Source organism: Myiozetetes cayanensis, unplaced genomic scaffold, assembly GCF_022539395.1.
Source record: "Myiozetetes cayanensis isolate MyiCay16 unplaced genomic scaffold, myiCay2020 scf5-8, whole genome shotgun sequence".
In the NCBI taxonomy this organism is placed as follows: domain Eukaryota; kingdom Metazoa; phylum Chordata; class Aves; order Passeriformes; family Tyrannidae; genus Myiozetetes; species Myiozetetes cayanensis.
The window spans coordinates 77,011,847-77,031,197 of record NW_026087742.1 but is presented as its reverse complement, the minus strand read 5'-3'; the positions used below and the strand labels follow the sequence as shown (position 1 = coordinate 77,031,197).

Genomic DNA, 19,351 nt, shown 5'->3' with positions numbered 1-19,351 from the left:
AATAAATCCAAGGATAATGTGGCCTCTGTTCTATGCTAAATGGATATATTGTTTTTCACTCATTTGCAGTAGTTCACACCTTTAAGACAATTCTGTGCTGTGAAAGAATAAGTGGACAACAAGGTGATAAAACCCTGCATTCCTTAGTATGGACAATTTAATCAGAGAGGTCTCATGCTCAATGAATCACAGAGGATGCAGCTGTTCTTAGAAATATACTTTCACTGGCAAGACACATATCACATTAATAGATATATATTTAGACATATACTTTGTTTTGTCAAGTTAAACATGGTTATGTTTATGTTGGATAATTTCTCTGCATGCTTTTCTAACTGGGAAATGTAGAGGGCACAGCTTATAAATACTACACAACAACATCTATTTTATCCTTCAATAGACAAAGAGACTGACTTGATAAACAAGGGATTGTTCCATGTCATTTGAACAATAGCCAGTTTCATAGACTGTCTTTAATTATTTCCTATTGTGTTAAGTCTCCCAAGCACTCACATGCCTATTTAAGCAAGGAAAACCAGATCTCAACAAGATTTTTGATGTTTTTTTTTTCCAAACCCGCCAAAGGTTACACTGGGATAAGAAGTTGGATTGTGTCAGTGATAACTTCAATTACCATCACCAGTTTTGCAAAAGCACTATGTTAGATGAGCACTGCCATAGTCAAATCATGCCTAAGAAATGGTCTAAACTGCAAGGAAGAGCAGAGGTACATGTGGGCATCACAAGACTAGAGTCTCCACAACACCTAAGGATAAAAGTACAATTTCTGTCTCCAGGAAGTCTCTGTCTGTCAAATAATCTCCCCTCTCTGCTCTTCCTTGACTTTCCCTTCCCCCATGTCCTATACAGCTTTCCCCACTAAGATTTCCTCTGACAGGTTGTAAATAAAACTTCCATCCAGTGAAGCTTTGCTCAAAGTGGTGCATATGAAAGTGCCCCCAGCTGAAAACCACAACCACTTGAAGCCTAAGGCATTAGCACTACACTGGCAGGAAGCAAGGGAAAACCACTCTCCACCTGTGGAGCGAGCATGCAGCATCCCATCACAAATGGTTCGTGCTGTGCCACTACACCCCATCCCAGAAATGTCAAAGCCAGATGAATTTGTACTGCTGCCAATAACAACACCATATCTGGTAATTATAAGAAATCTTGCTTTATGTGTTATTGTCTACCTATTGTCTCTGGCACTGCCTGGATCCTTTTTCATGTCTCTACATTTGATTTAATCTAACAGACTTTAACAGTTTTGTACCTTTCTGAGCATGAAAGATATATAGTTATCTATTTATTGCCAAGATAAATACTAAGTACAGCATTACAGAATGTTATTTCTAAGTAGACATCGCTTTTCTGATCTGAAGGCTACAATACAGGTTGGCTAGAATACACATCACAAATTTCTTATCTGTTAGCTAGCTACTTGAAGGCTGAGCTCAAGCCTACTGAAGTCATAGTGAGTGCTTCCAACAGCTAATATTTAGCACAGCTGTTCACTGAGCAATCAGGTCCTTAATTCCTAAAGGTTGACCCCCTGGCCCCTCTTCAGCACAGACAGCACTGACTGCTTGCACAGCATTTCACCACATTGGTCACATGCAAAGCATCAAGAACAATTCTCCTTCATTGGCTTTGCCCAATGACTTTCAAATCTTTCAAAGGCTTTCAAATCTTACTCTGCATGTTGGCAGAGTGACATAGACAGAGAGAAGGGGGTTCCCCAAAAGCAACAGCCCGTGTCCAGCTGCTGGCTAAACAGTGAAAAGCTGAATCATACCAGAGCCCTCTGCCCAGGCCAACAGAGATAACCTGTGCTGCATGCAGGTGTATACTGCCCGAAGAAATAAAACCAGGTTTCCTTAGGAGAAAATACGGAAATGTGACAGCTGGGTATTGCTCCTTGTTTCAGCAATTGTTCTTGCCTTCATTATTAATTTCCACGCAAATGCTGCTCCTTGCAACAGAGATGATTTTCCCACTGGGATTGGTGCATAGGTATGTAGGCTGTGATGGGGAACAGAGAGGTAGGGAAAGCTGAAGCCAGGCATGGGGGAACATGACGGCTTTACATCTGCCTCCTAAACCCCGACCTCACTCCATGGTGGACTCCAGAGCAAACCCTATGCTACCATGCCCCGTTTCCCAGCTCCTCAACATGTAAATCCCAAAAAAACCAAGAAGAAACCCCAAGAAAAGAGCATTCAAATACACAGAACATTAAAATAAAAACCAAACACACAATCTATCAAATGATGTCTTACTGCTGCAACAGCCCAAAGCACAGGAGCACAAAAGAGAGTTCTCCCTGCAGTGTATGTTTTGAATAACAACACTCAGCTTGCTGAGAGGAAAGAAGCTGCTCATTTGTTGCGCATCAATGGCTAAATTGTTCTTTTTACTCCTTGTTTTCATGGGTCACTGTTTGAACATGGTATCTATCTGCCAGTGATGAGGGAAAAAGCTAGGACAAAGAGGGACAAAGGAACAAGGATCTCACAACTTTTCATCAGGAGTTGATTTATGATCCCCAGCTCCACAGAAGATGTAGGGGCTGCTTTCCCCAAACATAATGTCCCCTCACTCCAATCACATTATATGAGTGAAAGCCACTGAAAATCATAATGAATAGTGGAGATATTATTGTATAATCAGGTCATTTGTCATATTTCTCCAAATAGTCCCTTCCATTTTACAGTAATAGAAGTGTACAATTGCAAGAAACGATGAAGAGATTGACTTTTATACCTCATAAGAAACTCAGACGCTACCTTATTTATATTACTACAAATGGCCACCACCTTGACTTACAGGGATTACACAAGTAGCTATGTCAGATTTTTGAGTGACATATAGTGTATATAATTGAAAAATTAATGGAAAGAAATCTCAAGTCATCCCACATCCTCAATCATCCATGAATGGTAGCAGAACGAACAGAAGTTTGATGGGGTTGGTGGTAAGGCAAAGAAGAAGATAAAGATTTCTCAACGAAGATTCTGAGGTGAATGTAAAAATCTCTGATTGCAGCCCTCCAATTGCAGCCAAAGTAATAATAATAAATCAATTGCAAAAAATTATATTTACAATGTGTGATCTTCTGTTACATGCTGAGGAACAACATCTCCCTCCTGGATATTATAGCTGGTCTTTGAGCACTTACTACTCTTACTTGAAAGGCAGTTGTAATGGGGAATGTTTAAGGCGTTTTTTAGTATAGAACTTTAGCTTTTAGTCATAAAAAGTCAAAAGTGTCTGTTTTGTAATTCAAAAGAAGAGTCGATAAAAGCAAAACAGCCCTTTCTTAGTTCACACCCTACTATTACACAGTGCTTCTTACCGCCCTGCCCATTCCTGTCGGCACTGCAGCTGTCCTTTCAGCAGTAAGTGGTGCATGAAACACTGATCAGAGCATAAGAAATGTACTGATGAAGCCATCAGAGCTTCACTGAAGTCACACCAACCCTTGGGGGAGTGTACACACATTTGAAGACTTTGGCTGGCTATTCCTGTTGTGACAGAAACCCAGTTTACAGGAAACATGCATCAGAAATGCTTTTAAACAGAAAAGGATCAGAGCAAGTAACACCAATGCATGAAAAATACTGTAACTGCAACAGTATTTCTTATGTTGCTGTGGAATGGCCTCAGAGCTGATCCTGGGTGCATCCCTCCAGGAGAGCCACTCAGATGAGAGTAATATGGCTCTAGCTGTGACTAACAGATCCTGGACAAGCGACTTCTCTCTCTAACAATTTCCTATTAATTTGGGTGTAGCACAGCTCTAATCCCCAGAAGCACTCGAAAGTGACTTCAGCAATGCAAACTATCCTTGAGCTCAGTGCGCTGGCACCAAGTCCCTCTCGATGTCTTTGTGTCAGGAATTCATAATGCATAACTCAGAGGTTTGTATTACAACACATACCTCATTTCTGCACAAAGGACAAAGACACTTGAAACTATCCTCTTCATCCTTTCTCGCCAGATATGCAGAACCAACTGAATAGTTGGCACTCTGCATTTGAGACAGCAAATAAGGACTGCTGCCCTGTTTATACAAACTGTGTTATCCTGCTGCTCTTCTTGAGCACAAGTACTATTTCTCAAGCAGAAAATGGTTAATAAATGAACATTTAGCTCATCTTCCTACACCTCCCTGAGTGCTTTTTTCATTACAGGTTTTCAAACTTGCTTCCATGAATCCCGATTGAGCCTTCTCCTTTCATATGCTAAAATCTAAGAGCCTTTTTTTTAAATTTTTTTTCAAATTACCAGCCACACAGTCACATCTGGTAATACTGAGTAGCAGCTTTCCTCAGATGTGCCTGTGATCTAGGAGTCAAACTACCAGCTTCCCTGGAAGAGGGTAAGTCTGCCTGCATTTCTGAGAAGTACATAGTGTTTTTTCTTCCTTTCTTGAGCTTTGGATAAGGCTCAAAACACAGATTTTTGCTGTCTGATGAGGGCAGAAATTTTCTAGGGCAGAAATAGCTATCCTGGCTTGCCCCAGCATTAGTCTCTACAGTGCTCAGTGGTCAACCAAAGGGGAAAACTTCTGGTTCTCCATTTGCCACTTTCTGTCAGCATTTAAAGAAACCAATGTGGAAACTTTTAATACAAAGATTTAAAGGGGCATAGAAAGGTGAGCACGAGGTTTTTTTGGATGGAAAATGGTGCTTGTGGCCCAAATTAACAGCTTAACAAAAAACTTAGATAAAAGAAGGAGTAGAACCTAACTGACTTCTCAGATTCAACTTGCCAGAGGTTAATGGAGCGCGTCACACTCTTGCCTGCACTGCCCCCACTTATTCCTCCTTGCCATAAAATCTCTCAGGCTCTGGGAAAAAGGAGCCAGCTTTAAGTCACTGAGACATGCCTCCCATATTTCCTCCCAGCAAAAACGATTGGGAAGTCCTAGCGGTGTACCCAGTGCCTTGCTGAGGAGCAACCTATGTGAGTCCTGATAGCCTGGACTAGGACTTGGGTGCCCAGGTGCTGGATGCAGCACTTCTGGCACTTGCTAACAGGATAGCCTGATATGTGCTGTTCCCTCTCCCGTCTGAGGCAGCTTTCTGCTCTATTCCTCTTCCCTTCCTGTGGGAGAGGTCAAAGGACTATGCCTGCCGGCATCCACCAAAGGTCATTCTTCCCCTCCTCAAACAACTAGCCTATTGGGGTATTTCGCTTGTTCCCAGGAACATGGCCAGTCTCCAGGGCTCAGCACAACTTTAGTAACTGAGGGGATTCATGGGCTGCTTCACTTTCCTGCAAAAGCACAGGTAGGGCAGAAAATATGGCCCAGGGAATGGTACCACAGATCACATAATGCTGTGCAGTAAAACCACCAGGAATCTGCTCTGTTTCATGACCAGAAAGAAACTCTGGCTCAGAAAAATGCAGTAACTGCTTGTATTCTGCAGTTGGCTACTGGGGTCAGTATCAAACCACATCTTATTAAAAACATTATCACTATGCACTGGACACTGATATGTGCTGCTCTTAGGAAATGCAGTACTAAAGAGAAAAATGGGTGAATTGTGTAAAGAAACAGATCAGACCTGCCAGAATCTATAACCGCGTCAAAAAGACACTGGCCCTTAACATGTTCTGTAGGAGACAGACTTCCTCTGACTGCAGATTCAAACGGTTTAGAAGCCTTCAAGCAAGCCAGAAATGCTTTTAACAATGTGGACAACCTGAGCTTCTTTGAGGCAAATTCTAAATGTCTATAGATTTTGAACAAATTAAGAGCAAAGAGCTGTCTAACAATTGTTAAGCACAATTCCCCCAGCCTTGCTCTCCTCACAGATCTTTAGCAGAGTATCAGGTTGAATGGGATTCAAGGACTAAAAGCAGAGAATGGTTTCCTGTAAGAGCTTCCAACATGAAGCATGAAGCTTTGAAACAATCCTTCGACAAACACACTAATATTTTTGCAGAGCAAGCAGGCCGAACTGCAGTTTAAAACCCAGCATCCTACTCACTGGGGAAACACAGATGACTGGTTTCAGGAGGTTCTTTCTCTCACACAAGCTCTCACAACACACGTGGGTAGCAAGGGGTTTCCAGCAGCTTTAAGTCCACAATCCTTTCATTCAAAAGCCTTTTTTGATGTAGAATATGTCACCCTCTGAGAAATGCAGAGCACACTCAGGTCTCACGACAAGTGTTCCACCTTCCTTCTCCCATCCACCTGCCCGGAAATGTAAGAGCTGACATAGAAGAGTGGGATTTAAATAAGTTGGCTTGAATCCTGCCCACAACTGCCTGCAGCTGTGCCACTGTCTCAGCCAGGCCCAACAGAAGCTAGGCAGCTGAGGCAGGGGCTGGGCAGTGCCCTGCATTGTGATGGTGAGCACAGCCGAGGCCCATCCAGCTTAAAACCACCTGGGGCCAAAGACAGAGGTACCATCATGGCAGTATGGACATTGAGCTGAGTGACCTTGACTACACTGCTGAAGAAATTCCCTACCACATTGCCACTAGCTTCTTCTGCGTGCTGAGGGGCTGTTTAATTTTGTCACTCACTGTTTAATTAAACAGTAATCTCTATAGGACAGAGTTTATTGCTCGTGGCTTATCTCAGCATCTGTGGCTTTATATAAAAACATCAACACCTCCAAAATAATACCTGTCAGCAAGTCTGCCTCCCTTCCTAAGGCACGTATTCAAATATTTCAGAACTTTAAAAACAATTACTGCCTACAACAGGGGTATTACATTAGGTACCTCCCTGCTATTTGTTGCAAACTGAATGCAGACCAGTGGCAGGAACGTGACTGTTTTCTGTTAGGTGAATCAGAACAGCCGACATAGAATTCCCAGAGGCATTACACTAACTATGGAAGGACATGCAATAGCTGAGCTGACAAAGTCAAAATTAGGTGCCCAGCTGGGACAAAGTTACCTCAGCAGAATATTACTGAACAAATTTGGATTGCAAAGTAACTTAATAGCAGATCAGCACTTTAAATCAAAACGTAACTGCAGTTTAAATATGATATTAGGGCTCTAAACTGAGGTTTACTGCTCTGTGAAACCATAGATTTATGACCCAAGGAAAAGCTGGAAAATAAAGGCTTGCTCAGTTTGAAAAGAAGCTAGCTGAAAAGGAGAAACAAAGTAAAACCATGGAAAGTCTAAGAGACTAAATATTGTTTCCTTCTTTTAACATAAATGGCCCTTCCCTCCACTTACTATAATGTCACCTTTCCACAGCTGGCTGTTATTGCAGTATCATCCAATTTTTGAAGAACATCACACCTAAACAGGAGGTTGACAACCACCTGCAGTGCCATCAGCAACTAGAAGGATATAGGGGGTATCTATTTCAACATATGCCCCAGGAATCAGCACCCAGCAAGCTCACTAGATTAGACTGGTCTGATAGAGGGCAGAACTTGCCCCTTACTAATTGTATGCATTTATCTTTTCTCACCACACACCCTTAACGGCAACTAGCTGGAGATTAACTCCAACTACTGTTAATTTTACACCATGGTTGAAGCAACAATCAGTATTTTATAACATACGAAAGAGCCTTCTTGCAGTACCTGCAATAAATGATCCTTGGTGGAATGCAATTAACACCAGTAGCAGCCCAATGAAAAAAGAGATACAGAGAGGGTGGCTGCGCAGCACATCTTAGGAGTAACTATATGTCAGGCATCAACCAGAGTCCTGGATGAGGATGTCAGTTCTGAGAGTCAGTATCACATTCCCCTCTTCTCAGAAAATACCTGCTAACTCTGGAACTGTGCAGGGGGAGTTTGGTTAGCACTAGTCTGCAAAGTGCTGTGCCCGCATTCAGTAATTTAACTTATCACATCACAAGAGTTAACTCATACACTCTGAGATGGTTTTGCTTTTGTTTTGATTATTTAGTTAAAGAGGCATTAAACTGATTAGCACCCATCAGGTCTGCCTTTCAAATAATTTTCCATTGTCACTTTTCTAACTGAGAAGGAAAAGCTCAGCTTTCAGCACCAAAGATAAATTACCAAAAAATGCCTACACCAAGCAAATCAATCTAGTCAAGATAGGTCAAATCAGAGCAAGCAGAGGGCTTCTGTGTGCTGCTGTCTCTGCTCAGATTTCAGTGGTCAAATGAACTGGCTGAGTTAAGAGTCCTGCCAGGGAAGAAGTACTCACTTCATAGCTCTTTTGCAAAATTGCCATGTTTCACTTTCATTATTATGTTAAGGATAGATAATTTTTAAGCCCAGTATCCTCTTCCAACTTCCAATTTTAAAGTAAACCTAGACCCTGCAAGTGTCACAGCTGTGATGCTGCAGAATGGTCTGGAAAAGCTGGTCTGTGAAATAAGCCTACATTTATTTTGACAGAAATGGGACCTGGTCCTTCGCTGCTCCCTCTTTATTTCTGACAAGCCTTGCTTGCAACATGTTCTTCAGAAGAGCTGCCAGGTAGAAACACACATATTTGGCAAGAGAAAGCTTCATCCAGAATTATGGTCTCATTTGCATATGTCTGTACCTGAGATATCTGAACAACAGAGTTTGTCGAGTAAACACGAATAAAGCACGATTCAATAAACTCAGTCTGTTAATAACCAACACCTGTGACTTTCACAAATTAATCACTACAGTAGATCACAAAGAGTTAGTAAGAAGAGAATGCAAAAATGCTAAACTGCATGAAATAACACAGACAAGTAGGAATCAAGAATCTTACCACAGAGCAAGTCTCTGCTCAATTTCCTTGAGAAAACCAGTGTGAAACTTGTGCAAAGGTTCGAAGTTGGAGAAAATGAGATTTTTCAGTGTTTCAGGCATGCAATCCTCTTTACTCACTGCATTCTGAAACCACTAAAAAGAAAAAAAAAAGCAAAATTATCAATGGGTGGAATGCAGCAAGTATGATCATTTGCTGCCTTTATGCACCTAACCCAAATACACATAGCACTTAACCCAGCAATGGTTTAGCTGGCACCAGGAATACAACCCAGACTACCCCTGATACTCCTGGGAGTGAACTGGTGAACTGGAGCTCTTATCAGTGGTCAGGCCCTGAATAGTTGAAAAAAGGAACTCCCTCCCCCTTTGCCATCACTGATCAGAACAAACTGAATTGGCAAATGCTGTAGGTGCAAGAGAAAGAGCACTGCAATACTTGCAACACTTCCAAACAACCCAGTAAACCAAAAAATATGCTCCGCATTTTCTTTTCCTGAGTTCTGCCTGAAATCCCTTTGACAGGAGTTGTTACACTAAGCCCATGTTGCTGTGTGCATCACACACTTTGCAAAGGGAACAAGTGAAAGACACTACTATCAGAAAACAGGAGGGGCAGTGCCAAACATTGTAAAGACTGAAATAGGCTCCTCCTCAGGTTTGCTCCATATTCTCCTAATTTCACCTTAACAGACCTATGGGTGAAATAAAGAAAGCCGTAGGACTAGATGACTTGCCAAGGTAGCAATGATTATTGTCTTCAACATGGTAACACTACTCCCTCCTCACTGCCCTAAGGGTTTCCAGCTATCTATGATTGACTTCCAGCAGTGCCTGGAAGCCTGTTTGGACCATAATAGGCTGTTATAGCAGTCTTGCTTGACACTGCATCAGCTGGAGCTGAGCCAGACATGGGATAAAGAGACATCTCTCCCAAGCCTCCCTCTCCCCTGGTTTATCTCCACACTGAGCACAGCTAAAGGTGAAGCACAGCTACCAAGCCTCAAAATTCATGCACAACATTTGTTCCTTTTCTGATGATGCTCAATACACCCTCTGGCCTCCTGAGACAGTCTTTGTGTGCCAAAGCTGATACAACTGCATGCTAATTATCAGGCCTAGCCCTCTTGATTAACCAGCAAATTCCAATTTGCCTACCACAAGAATGAAGACCAGGGTGGAAAATGGGGTTTAGCTCTGAAGAGCTAAAAATTTGTTTCTGCAGCCACTGGGTGAAACACAGCATATCTCATATCTGCTGTTGAGACTGCAGCAATGACCACTGTCCCACAGAACATGGCCTCTTCCCTCATTGGCCTGGCTTCTCAAAAAGTCAGGGTAAGTAGCAGCTGGGCCACAGTTACTTTTAACTGTAAGAACCATGCTATATTGGCTGTGTCTAAGCTGATGTCAGATTAGCTGCATCTGTCATGTGGGCTCCTAGAATGTACAAGAAGCTGAGGAGAAAGTGTGGCTCCGGTTCCCAGCTGGTCCCAACACTCTCCCCTGCAGCATGTCTTCCTTGCCACAACACTCAACACAGGAGTCGGCAATGCACCTCACTGGGCAATTAAAGAACTGAGAGTCCTGGAGCTGAGTGTCATACCACAAGGGGTTTTGGATCCAGGGCCCTTTCACAGACAGTTATTATTTCAGGTCAGATATTCCACCAATATTCTTGGAAGTGAAACAAGACTACTGGGGTGTGTGCAAAGACGGCACACATTTGCCCTTGATGGTTTTAACAATTGCACTCTGATCAGATGCTGCAGATGAATGATTCCTTTTGCACACAGTTTCACTTACTGAAGAATCAGAATTATTCAAAGAGGTACTCCACAATATTTCATGTTAAATGGAGGGTATTTAATCCAGTAGAAAACATTTATATGTGCCCCTAAGGAGCTACTTCAGTTTTAAGAGAAGTCATTGAAAACCCACAGGCATTTTTAGTAATTACAACCACAAAGCATGAGAGCAAGAAAATACAACTGAACCGTGTCCCAAGTTCCTCAACCTGATATAGTTTCATAGTGCATGTTACTAACCACAGTGCAAACCTCTACTTTCTGGCTTTTGTGTTATTTCCTCCCTGGAGGAGCACTCCTGTGCACTGCAAAGAATACCTACAGTACAGAATATAAAAGTAGACGTGGAACAGTTCAGATGTTAAATGGAGCAGATGAAATATCACCGCTGACTAGAGCTTCACGTGTTTCATGAGTAACGCTAAGTAAACATACCGATGTGATGACTTCAAGGTCCTTCAGGTATGTTCTTTCTGTAGTGGCTACTTCTTTAGCAATGAAGTAAGCTTTCTCAGTTGGGAATCTCTGTAAATTGCAAACACATTAGGTTTTCCTCTGCTTTTATGGAGAAAAAAACTGTAAGTAATGAATCACGAACAGCGTTACAAACCAGTGACCCTTGCTTGTGGTTACTGTGACTCATGCTTGAATGTTCCTAAACCCTGAAGCCCTGAAAACAATCCTTCCTTGCAAACACAAGAGAACAAGCACTTTCTCTGGGTTTTTGAGAGACTTCTTTTTCTGCCACACTGATTTCTACAGCTTTGGGGTGCCGATGTTCTTTTCAGTTTGTTCCTGGAGCAGGACATATTCTGAAGTTCACAAAGAAATCCCTTGAAGGCTAGATGACTATTTGAATCACATGTAAAATTTGACTAAATGACAAAAAGTTGTCTGATTATTATAAGTTTCATCATCGGGATGAAAATCCACAGTAAAAATACTCTCAGAAAAATTTAAACCCACAGGATTTTCCCAGTGTGGCTGAACAATCTAACAGCAGGAGATGGTAAGGATTTTAGAGTAAGCTACAGGTTTAAAATTTCCTAATTCTGAAGAGCCAAAGGAACCCAGTTAATCTTCCTCTGTGTTACTCAAGAAGCAAAAATGAATAAAAAAACCCATCCATAGATCCTTTTGCTCTCTGTTTCCTCCCTGAAGGCAAATGATGCAGTGGATACGCTAGAAAAGACATGTAAGCAAAGACTGTGTGGGCATTTCCTGGTCAGTAAACAACCCCATAGAAACCATGATCAGCTGGAATAACTGACATAACCTGGACTGAAACAGAGAATCCTAAGTCTATTAACTGATTCTTGGCTTTTCTTGTTCTCAGATTTCTCTCATGCATCTTGCTAACTATGCACAGTGGGAAAAGAGATCTTCCTTAAACAAATTCCAGCAAAGCCATCTGAGTTCCAACTTTATTCCTCCTGAGATGCTCCAAGCTCAGGAAAAAAAAAAGGCCACAGAAGGGCAAAAGCAACCCCCTCTAGGCCTGCAGCACAGGAGGGACAAGCCATCAGCCACCCAGAACACCCTGGCTCAGACAAACATTTTATTTTCAGAAAGCATGGATGTGATGCTCCCTTATGGTTTTGCTGCCACACTGAGTCTGAGCCAAACACTGCCAGCTGAACTCTGCAGGCTGTGGCTCAAAAAGAGCATTTTCTGCTCCTACAACCAGATGCTCCCAGTGATGCTCCCGGCAGAGACAGACTGGAGAGCTTGAGTTGGACACTCCCACAACAGGCTCAACACTGCTCCTTTTCTTTCTGTCACCTGGAAATTTTCTATCCAGTAAGACTATGGAGTTGACTGTTTTGTTACAAAAAACTACCAAACTCCACTCCTTAAAAACAAGCTAGATTTATAGGAAACTCTGTCCAAACAAGCTCTTAAGGTTTCAACCAACAGGAATGGCACAGATTTATTACAACATATCACAGAGAAGAGAGCCAAGGCCGTTTTCATATGCCTTACTTTTTTTTTCACCTCCTCCTCATCATCAGTCCTGATGCATGATGGGTCATTCAGCAAAGGGCTGACCAAGGGAGATGACTGCTTGGCATCAGGGCTCAGGTTTGGAGATAGAGTCATATTTGCCACTGATGGTCCTCCTTGGGAATTGATGGAAAGCTCTGAAAGGTGAGGGCTGCCAGTCAGAGAACCTGCTAGGAAAAATGATAAAAGAGAAGTTAGTTAGGACAGGCTCTCTCAAGAAAGTACCAAAAGGAATTACAATATTAAGCTGCAGCGTGTGAAACTATGCTACAAGACATAGCCATCAGGGTCCTCAAACTAGCCCAAATGGCCTTGAAGCCAGAGGAACTGCATCCACTTGCATTAACCAAGGGACTGTTTAAGGGTCTTTTAGCTGATGGACTGGGCTGAAATTACTGTCTCTGTAGGGAGGGAGTTAAGGCACAAGCTGCAAGTCTTTACTATGAGGGTGGTGAGGCACTAGTACAGGTTGTCCAGAGAAGTCGGGGATTCCCCATCCCTGGCAGTGTTTAAGACCAGGTTGGGTGGAGCTCTGAGAAACCTGGTCTAGTGAAAGGTGTCCCTGCCAATGGCAGGAGGGTTGGAACTAGATGATCTTTAAGGTCCCTTCCAACCCAGGCCATTCTGTGATTCTGTGAGCCTAACCAACAACTTAATATAAAAATTTTCACCACTGTATTCCTCTCTGTGGAACAGAATAAATACAGCAATATGCAAATCACCCTAGGAGTGCCATTTTTTCTAGCTAAGTAGAACTTCAAAGACTCAAATCAGTACTTCACAGGGAACTACAGGACAGAAATTAGAACAAATCTAGGCTGAAGTCTAGAGAAAAACGATAACTTTCTACAGCAATGTTGCTGCTAAGACCAGTCAGATCTAACATGAAGGGAGAAAACTACTAGTTTCCCAATTTCTACACACAACACAAGTATGTATATTATACCTTGTAGGTCTTTCCATGCTCTTCTGATTGTTTGGGATGGAAATGCTAGCATTACATTTACATAAGAAAAGCAATACTTTTAATGCACAAAGCATGACAATTTCATATTTTCACAGATATAAAGTTTTAATTTTGGATTAAAAATATTAAATAATTAGACAATTAATTACACTTCCATGGATTCATATACACTACATTAAATATTATTGAAATGAGCATTTTGTCTTCTGGGAGGCAGCCAGATTACTGGCTGCACAAAAACAAAGTTTGCCAAAAATGCCCTGTGTCCTCCCAGTTATCTCCTCCTCCAAACCTCTGAAAATCTAAACCTGTTTTAGAAGAAGGATCTGTCATGTGGAAGAACATTTACAGTCTGTACTGTTTTGGTATCGTACACTAAAACTGAACCAAAAAAAAAAAAAAGTGACAAGTTCTTGATTATGACATCTTACAGCTATCTAAGGTTAAATGTAAAACACATACATCGCTGTATATAATTAAGGTCAAATACAATTTACTATCATGTGTTTGTGTCCTCCCTAAATTATGACAGGTAAATGTTCCTGTTGCTAAAAAACACAGCTGAGATGCTCTGGTAAATATAATATAATAAAAAATAAATATAATTAGGCCAGTAGTAAAACCTATTTATTTTCTAGAAGAACTCAAGATTTATTGCTAGAACATAAATGTTTTCCAGTTCCAAACCAGTTCATGTTTATAAATCATTCCTTTGAAAAGAGAAGGAAAAAGCCAGTACAGTTATCAGTTTACGTAATCGTGACAGTTACATAGCCAATTATAAATCAGAGCCAAAGCAGTGTTTTTCTGAAATAAAAGTCTGTATTATTACAGCTAGCAAGAAAGGATTTACCAACAGTTTCACACTAAATCAATGTTCAGTGAAATTTGAGAAAATGCCACAGCTTGTTACACAAATGTCAATTTTATTGACACTAGCACACAACTATATACAGTATTTTCAAAAGAAATGGAATTCATCATTAAGAAATAGTGAAACAGATTAATAGCAAGGTTGTAAGGTTAAAAGTATTTAACTACATTACAAAAGACATAAGAAAAGTGATATCACTTCAAACGTGGAACAAAGAAATTCTGGCACTATGCCTGTCATAAGACAGCAAATAAATGATTTGCACCTCTGTGAGAAGTTCACAGGCATTTTAGTCTAGGAGTTAAATAGCACCTATCTGTGATAGATAGACATAGATAATTGACTTATCTACCTACCTATCTATAATCCTAGATTAACTTCTGATGTACTGGAACTGTTATCAGTACTACTCAAGTATTTCAAACTACAAAATATTGAATAGACAATGAATTAAAAAGACTTCCTATCCTAGAGCTGGAAGACATAACTCGGGAAAAGTATTATGGAAAGTATATTAAAAAAAATGTGCCTAGTGGCTCACAGCATTGTGCATACACCCATTGATTAAAGACTTGCATATCAATGCATGACTGACATTCTCAAAGTCATTTTGCAGCAGGCTGAAACGCTGCATCCTCCCTTTTGGTATCGATGTGGGGATGAGCAGTGACCAAATACAACCACCACCACCTACAAGCAAGAGCTCAGTTAGGCCCCATCTGCCAGTATGCTGAACAAGTGAAAATTAAAGCTAGGTATAAGAAAGCAGCTACATTAAGAAAGGGCCTCAAAATTCTCTTACGTTAGTATATTTTGGGGCCTAATTACAACCAACACCGCCATAAAGATCAACACACTGGATGTCGCTCTGGTAAAGGTGGGAAACAAATTTGTTTTGCTGTAAGTCTGTAAGCCATGAAGAAATGAAAATGGAAGGTCTTTCCTTCCCCATTGCCAATCAATCAGGACATGTGTCATGCTGATGGGTCATGACAATGCTGCAGTGACTTTATCTTTTCACAGAGGTGAGGAATAAATTAAACTGTATTAACCAACTGTTTTATCTGACCTCCTGCCACAGAAGAGTATATTCTTACAGGCTCTACTCATCAACTACGTGCTGCAGAATATAAACAGAAATAGAAGGGAGAAGACCAATATTATTTACAAGGTAACTTAATTCCTCACATTTTACTCTAAAGCATTCATTGACTGGCAGGCAATTATTAGTATGTCAGTTGCCAGATATCAAATGGTACTGCACACTGGGGGCCTAAAAGGTTTGCAGCTGGAACTGTCTTTGCTAGCACTCCAAGTAATTTTTATTTAGATTCAGACTTGGGCCATCTTTCAAATATAATGGAGTCAGCTGTATACACACAAACCAAGAGACAAGTACAAAAGGATGTTTATCTAAGGATTGCTTAAGTACATACAAAAATTTTATCCTTGGTGGAGTGGGTAGGAATTAATAAGCATGTGCTTCAATTATTTTCTAAGCTTGGGTTTAAGAAGAGAAACAAACACTGGTTGACGACAGAGGCAAGTAATGAGAATGCACTTTACCACAGTATGCCAGACTGGCCCAACAATGCCAAAATACCTGGAGTGGTTCTTAGTTCAACTGAGCTAGTTTACTCTCCAGACACTGGATTAAAGTGCTGCAGTAGGGAAGGTGACAGAAGAAGTAAAACTTGATTGGAATCTAGCTTGAAAAAAAAAATCCATGAAATTACAATGGCATTTTACATGGCCATAGGATATGAAATTACAGATTATCTTCCTAGCTTTACACGTCTCTCAAATTGCTCCACACCAACATACATGTTCAATGTGCTGCACAAAATCAAGCCAGCGCCTAAAATCAAATAATAGCTATACCTTTGTCAAAATACATATTAGTTGGTTGCTGCAGTTGGGTGGTGGGGAAGGCACAGGAGTGCTGGCAAACTGTGGCTGTCCTGCCAGAGAGATAGGCTGTAGTCCGTGCCACCAGCTGTATCTGCTTTATTCCAGCTTCCTATCACACACAGATGTTAACCCACAGGGACCAGTGATGAGATTGGTGCCTACGGAGTGCTGGGCTGGCTGAGTGATACTGCTTTAAAACATGGCTCATATCAAGGAAAAATGTTAAAATCAGTATTTTCCAGCTAATGAAGAAAGTCTCTCTCAGAGGTCAATTCACATAATAGGTGACCTGAACTGCCTGCTGCCTCTTTCTTTGTTGATTACACAGACAGCATAAGATCATCAGAAATCACTGGTCAGAGACTTTAACATAATATGGGGGAGCTCCCCTCTTTGTGAGGGAGAAAAATGGGACTCAGTATATCCTGAAGATACTCCTCCTTTTTTCGTTTTCTCTTGAAGCTGTTAAACAGCAAACTGAGGCCATTTACTGTTCTGCATCTGCTTCAAAAGAAACAGTTCCCATCCATCCACACTCTTTTTTAACAGTGAGGAATAGTACAGCAGTGCTAAGATGCTCATGGGAATGCTCCTTCTCTGTGGAGTACCGAAAAGTGAACATGGTTCAATTATGGAAACTGAGAGAATACATCAATCAATATTGAAGGTGACTGAAATTCTGCTGGAAAACTTGGTAAGCTTAAGAGCTCACCAAGTCAAATGTTATACTGTTCTCAAGGTTATTATTATTATAAATTAAAACATGTTAAGAACCAGAAAATCACCTTTCTCAACACCTGGAATGTTGCAGGGCTTACTTGCTCTTATGACTGCTCCACAGCCTGCCCTGCAGTCAGGGTAGGCTTGTGACATCAATATCCCAATTACTCTGCTTTCTAAACTCCAGTCTGGCAGATGGAACCCAACTTGTTGCCTCTTTGTCCTTGGCATTACTGAGCATATGAAGAAAGTATAATAAGAAAGTATCTAACAAAGCTGCTGTTGCTGTGGCCACACAGTCCAGCTTAATTTTCCATTTTCACTCTGGTTGCATAGCTCTAAGTTGTATCTAAACATTTTGGTCAGAGGAAGATGCATAGTACAATACATAGTGGGACAGATAGCACCAGATAAAGTGAAAAGAGTTTTCATATGCACTTCACCAATCACTGAAGTACCTTAGACTGGAGAAGAGTTTAATAAGGGTGTCCATCCCCTCTCTCCAGCTGTGAACCAGGCACAGGCATTTTGCTGAAGAGTTACGGGATGGAGATTCTGCTCTGTTCTCCCTCAATGCAAGAACAATATCCCACTAAATTCCACAAATGCTTGAGAGGAACCAGTTCATCAACCTGCGCTTCTCTTCCCTATTACATGAACCAAACTGGATACAGTTCATTAATTCTAAAAGTAGTTATACACAGCCACGAATTCATGTACAAACATCCCTTAATGCAGTACCAAAGAATTTGAGAAGAAACAGGAATTAAAAGCAACTCAGGAAGAGACCCAATCTAACTCTGCTTGGCTTGAAGAGGAACTTCATAGGGAGAAATGTTCACTTTGATTTCACAGCTTCAAAATGTGTGCCCATGGCAGAGAGCGGAATCTGGGGAAATGGTGCGCCTTCTCAATGAACCAATTTCCTCATATTTAGGACAAAGCATCAGCCAGCAGTTGGACAAAACAATTAAATCCGTGACAGTTTTACAGCAAAATACCAGTTAGAATGAGTAAAAGCCTTCAGTACAGGTGAAACTAAAAATAATAATAAAAAATTAATTCCATGCATACACAGTTAAATGGCTTGACATGCTTATAGTCTCATCAAGCTTGGTGTTGGTTTAGTAGACAGCAACCTCTCCAGTTGGTAAAGGTCCATGCTTTATTGGTATACTGCAGTATTAGACAGTGGTGAGTGTGAAATCAGACAGTAACTGCTGTTGGCCTACATCAGGGTGTACTCACATCTTAAGAACAAAGAGTGAACATTACAGTCTGGGAAGAATGCAAGGTCACTGGGCATCAGTCCTTTGTCTAGCCTTGATCTTTCCAGACAGAAATAGAGCAACATATAGAAGGATTCCCTGTTGTACCCAGGGTTAGGGTTGGTTTGCTTTTGTTTTTCTTTAAACCAACATGACACAGTGCTACCATATAATTGGAAACCTTCATTCCCCATGTAAGTTTATGCCACAGATACTGTCCATTTCAACAAGAAATCTCCCTAAGACTGCAGTGATCCTGCTTATGAGCTACGGCAGATGCACTTGATCGCTGGGTGAAGCCTTCATTAGGAAATGAAGGGCAATCTGGCGTGCTCAATGGAGCCCGAATGCCCTGGAAAGGAGGTCTTCTTCCCCCCCTTCCCTCCACTCCTCTTCTCCTCAACATGGTATGGTTTCTCAACTTGAGACTCACAGCCTGGTGGCGATTTTCGATAATTCTGATGTGAGGAGTGCTCTGTGAGACAGGATCACTGTAATAGGAGGTATTAGGTACTCCCAATACAAAATAGGCATTTCTGCAGCAAAAGGACATTGAGACAGTGCTCCAAACAATGCAAGGAACAGAAGATACACCATGCTTTGAGGATAGACAGAACATTGAAAAGGCTTTTTCTCTCAGAGAGGTACATGCTGACAAAACAGTGCATACAACGAAACGAAAAATGTTTCTCTTTAAACGGTATTCAACAAATGACAAAAATGAGAATGAAGTCCCCAGCATTGCCAATTTTAAATATTAATTTTGACTATTGAGATTTATTTAAAAAAATCTATGCATGTGCACACACAGAAATCAGGAAAGGGCTGGATAAGTGAAATACTGCCAAGCTTATGAACTTTTGTTAGTGAGTCCAGGTGAGTTTCTTAGCAGAAAAGGGAAAAAATAAGGATTCAGCTAATTAAATATTTTTAAGTGCCTCATGGAAAAGCAACAGGCATGAGTTCTAACATTGTCTGAAGTAAACAGTGAGAACTACCTCTGATCCTGCTGAAAACCATCAAAGACAAAAACCTGTTTTCTTCTCAAAACAAGATTTGCAGCATTCTAATCTAATTTTAACAAGTTT

At 41.1% G+C, this 19,351-nt stretch overlaps 1 protein-coding gene across 2 annotated transcripts in view; it reads right to left on the bottom strand.

The window, feature by feature from the left end:
- FARP1 (FERM, ARH/RhoGEF and pleckstrin domain protein 1) overlaps positions 1-19,351 on the bottom strand; it is a 200,411-nt gene that overhangs the window by 18,886 nt on the left and 162,174 nt on the right. The window contains exons 14-16 of one of the 2 annotated variants that reach the window (XM_050332701.1): positions 12,503-12,693; positions 10,955-11,044; positions 8,713-8,846 (exon numbers count right to left, since the gene is read on the bottom strand). In XM_050332701.1, coding sequence (XP_050188658.1) covers positions 8,713-8,846; positions 10,955-11,044; positions 12,503-12,693 — 415 coding nt within the window. The remainder of the gene's footprint in view (positions 1-8,712; positions 8,847-10,954; positions 11,045-12,502; positions 12,694-19,351) is intronic. The other variant, XM_050332702.1, reaches the window with a different exon arrangement.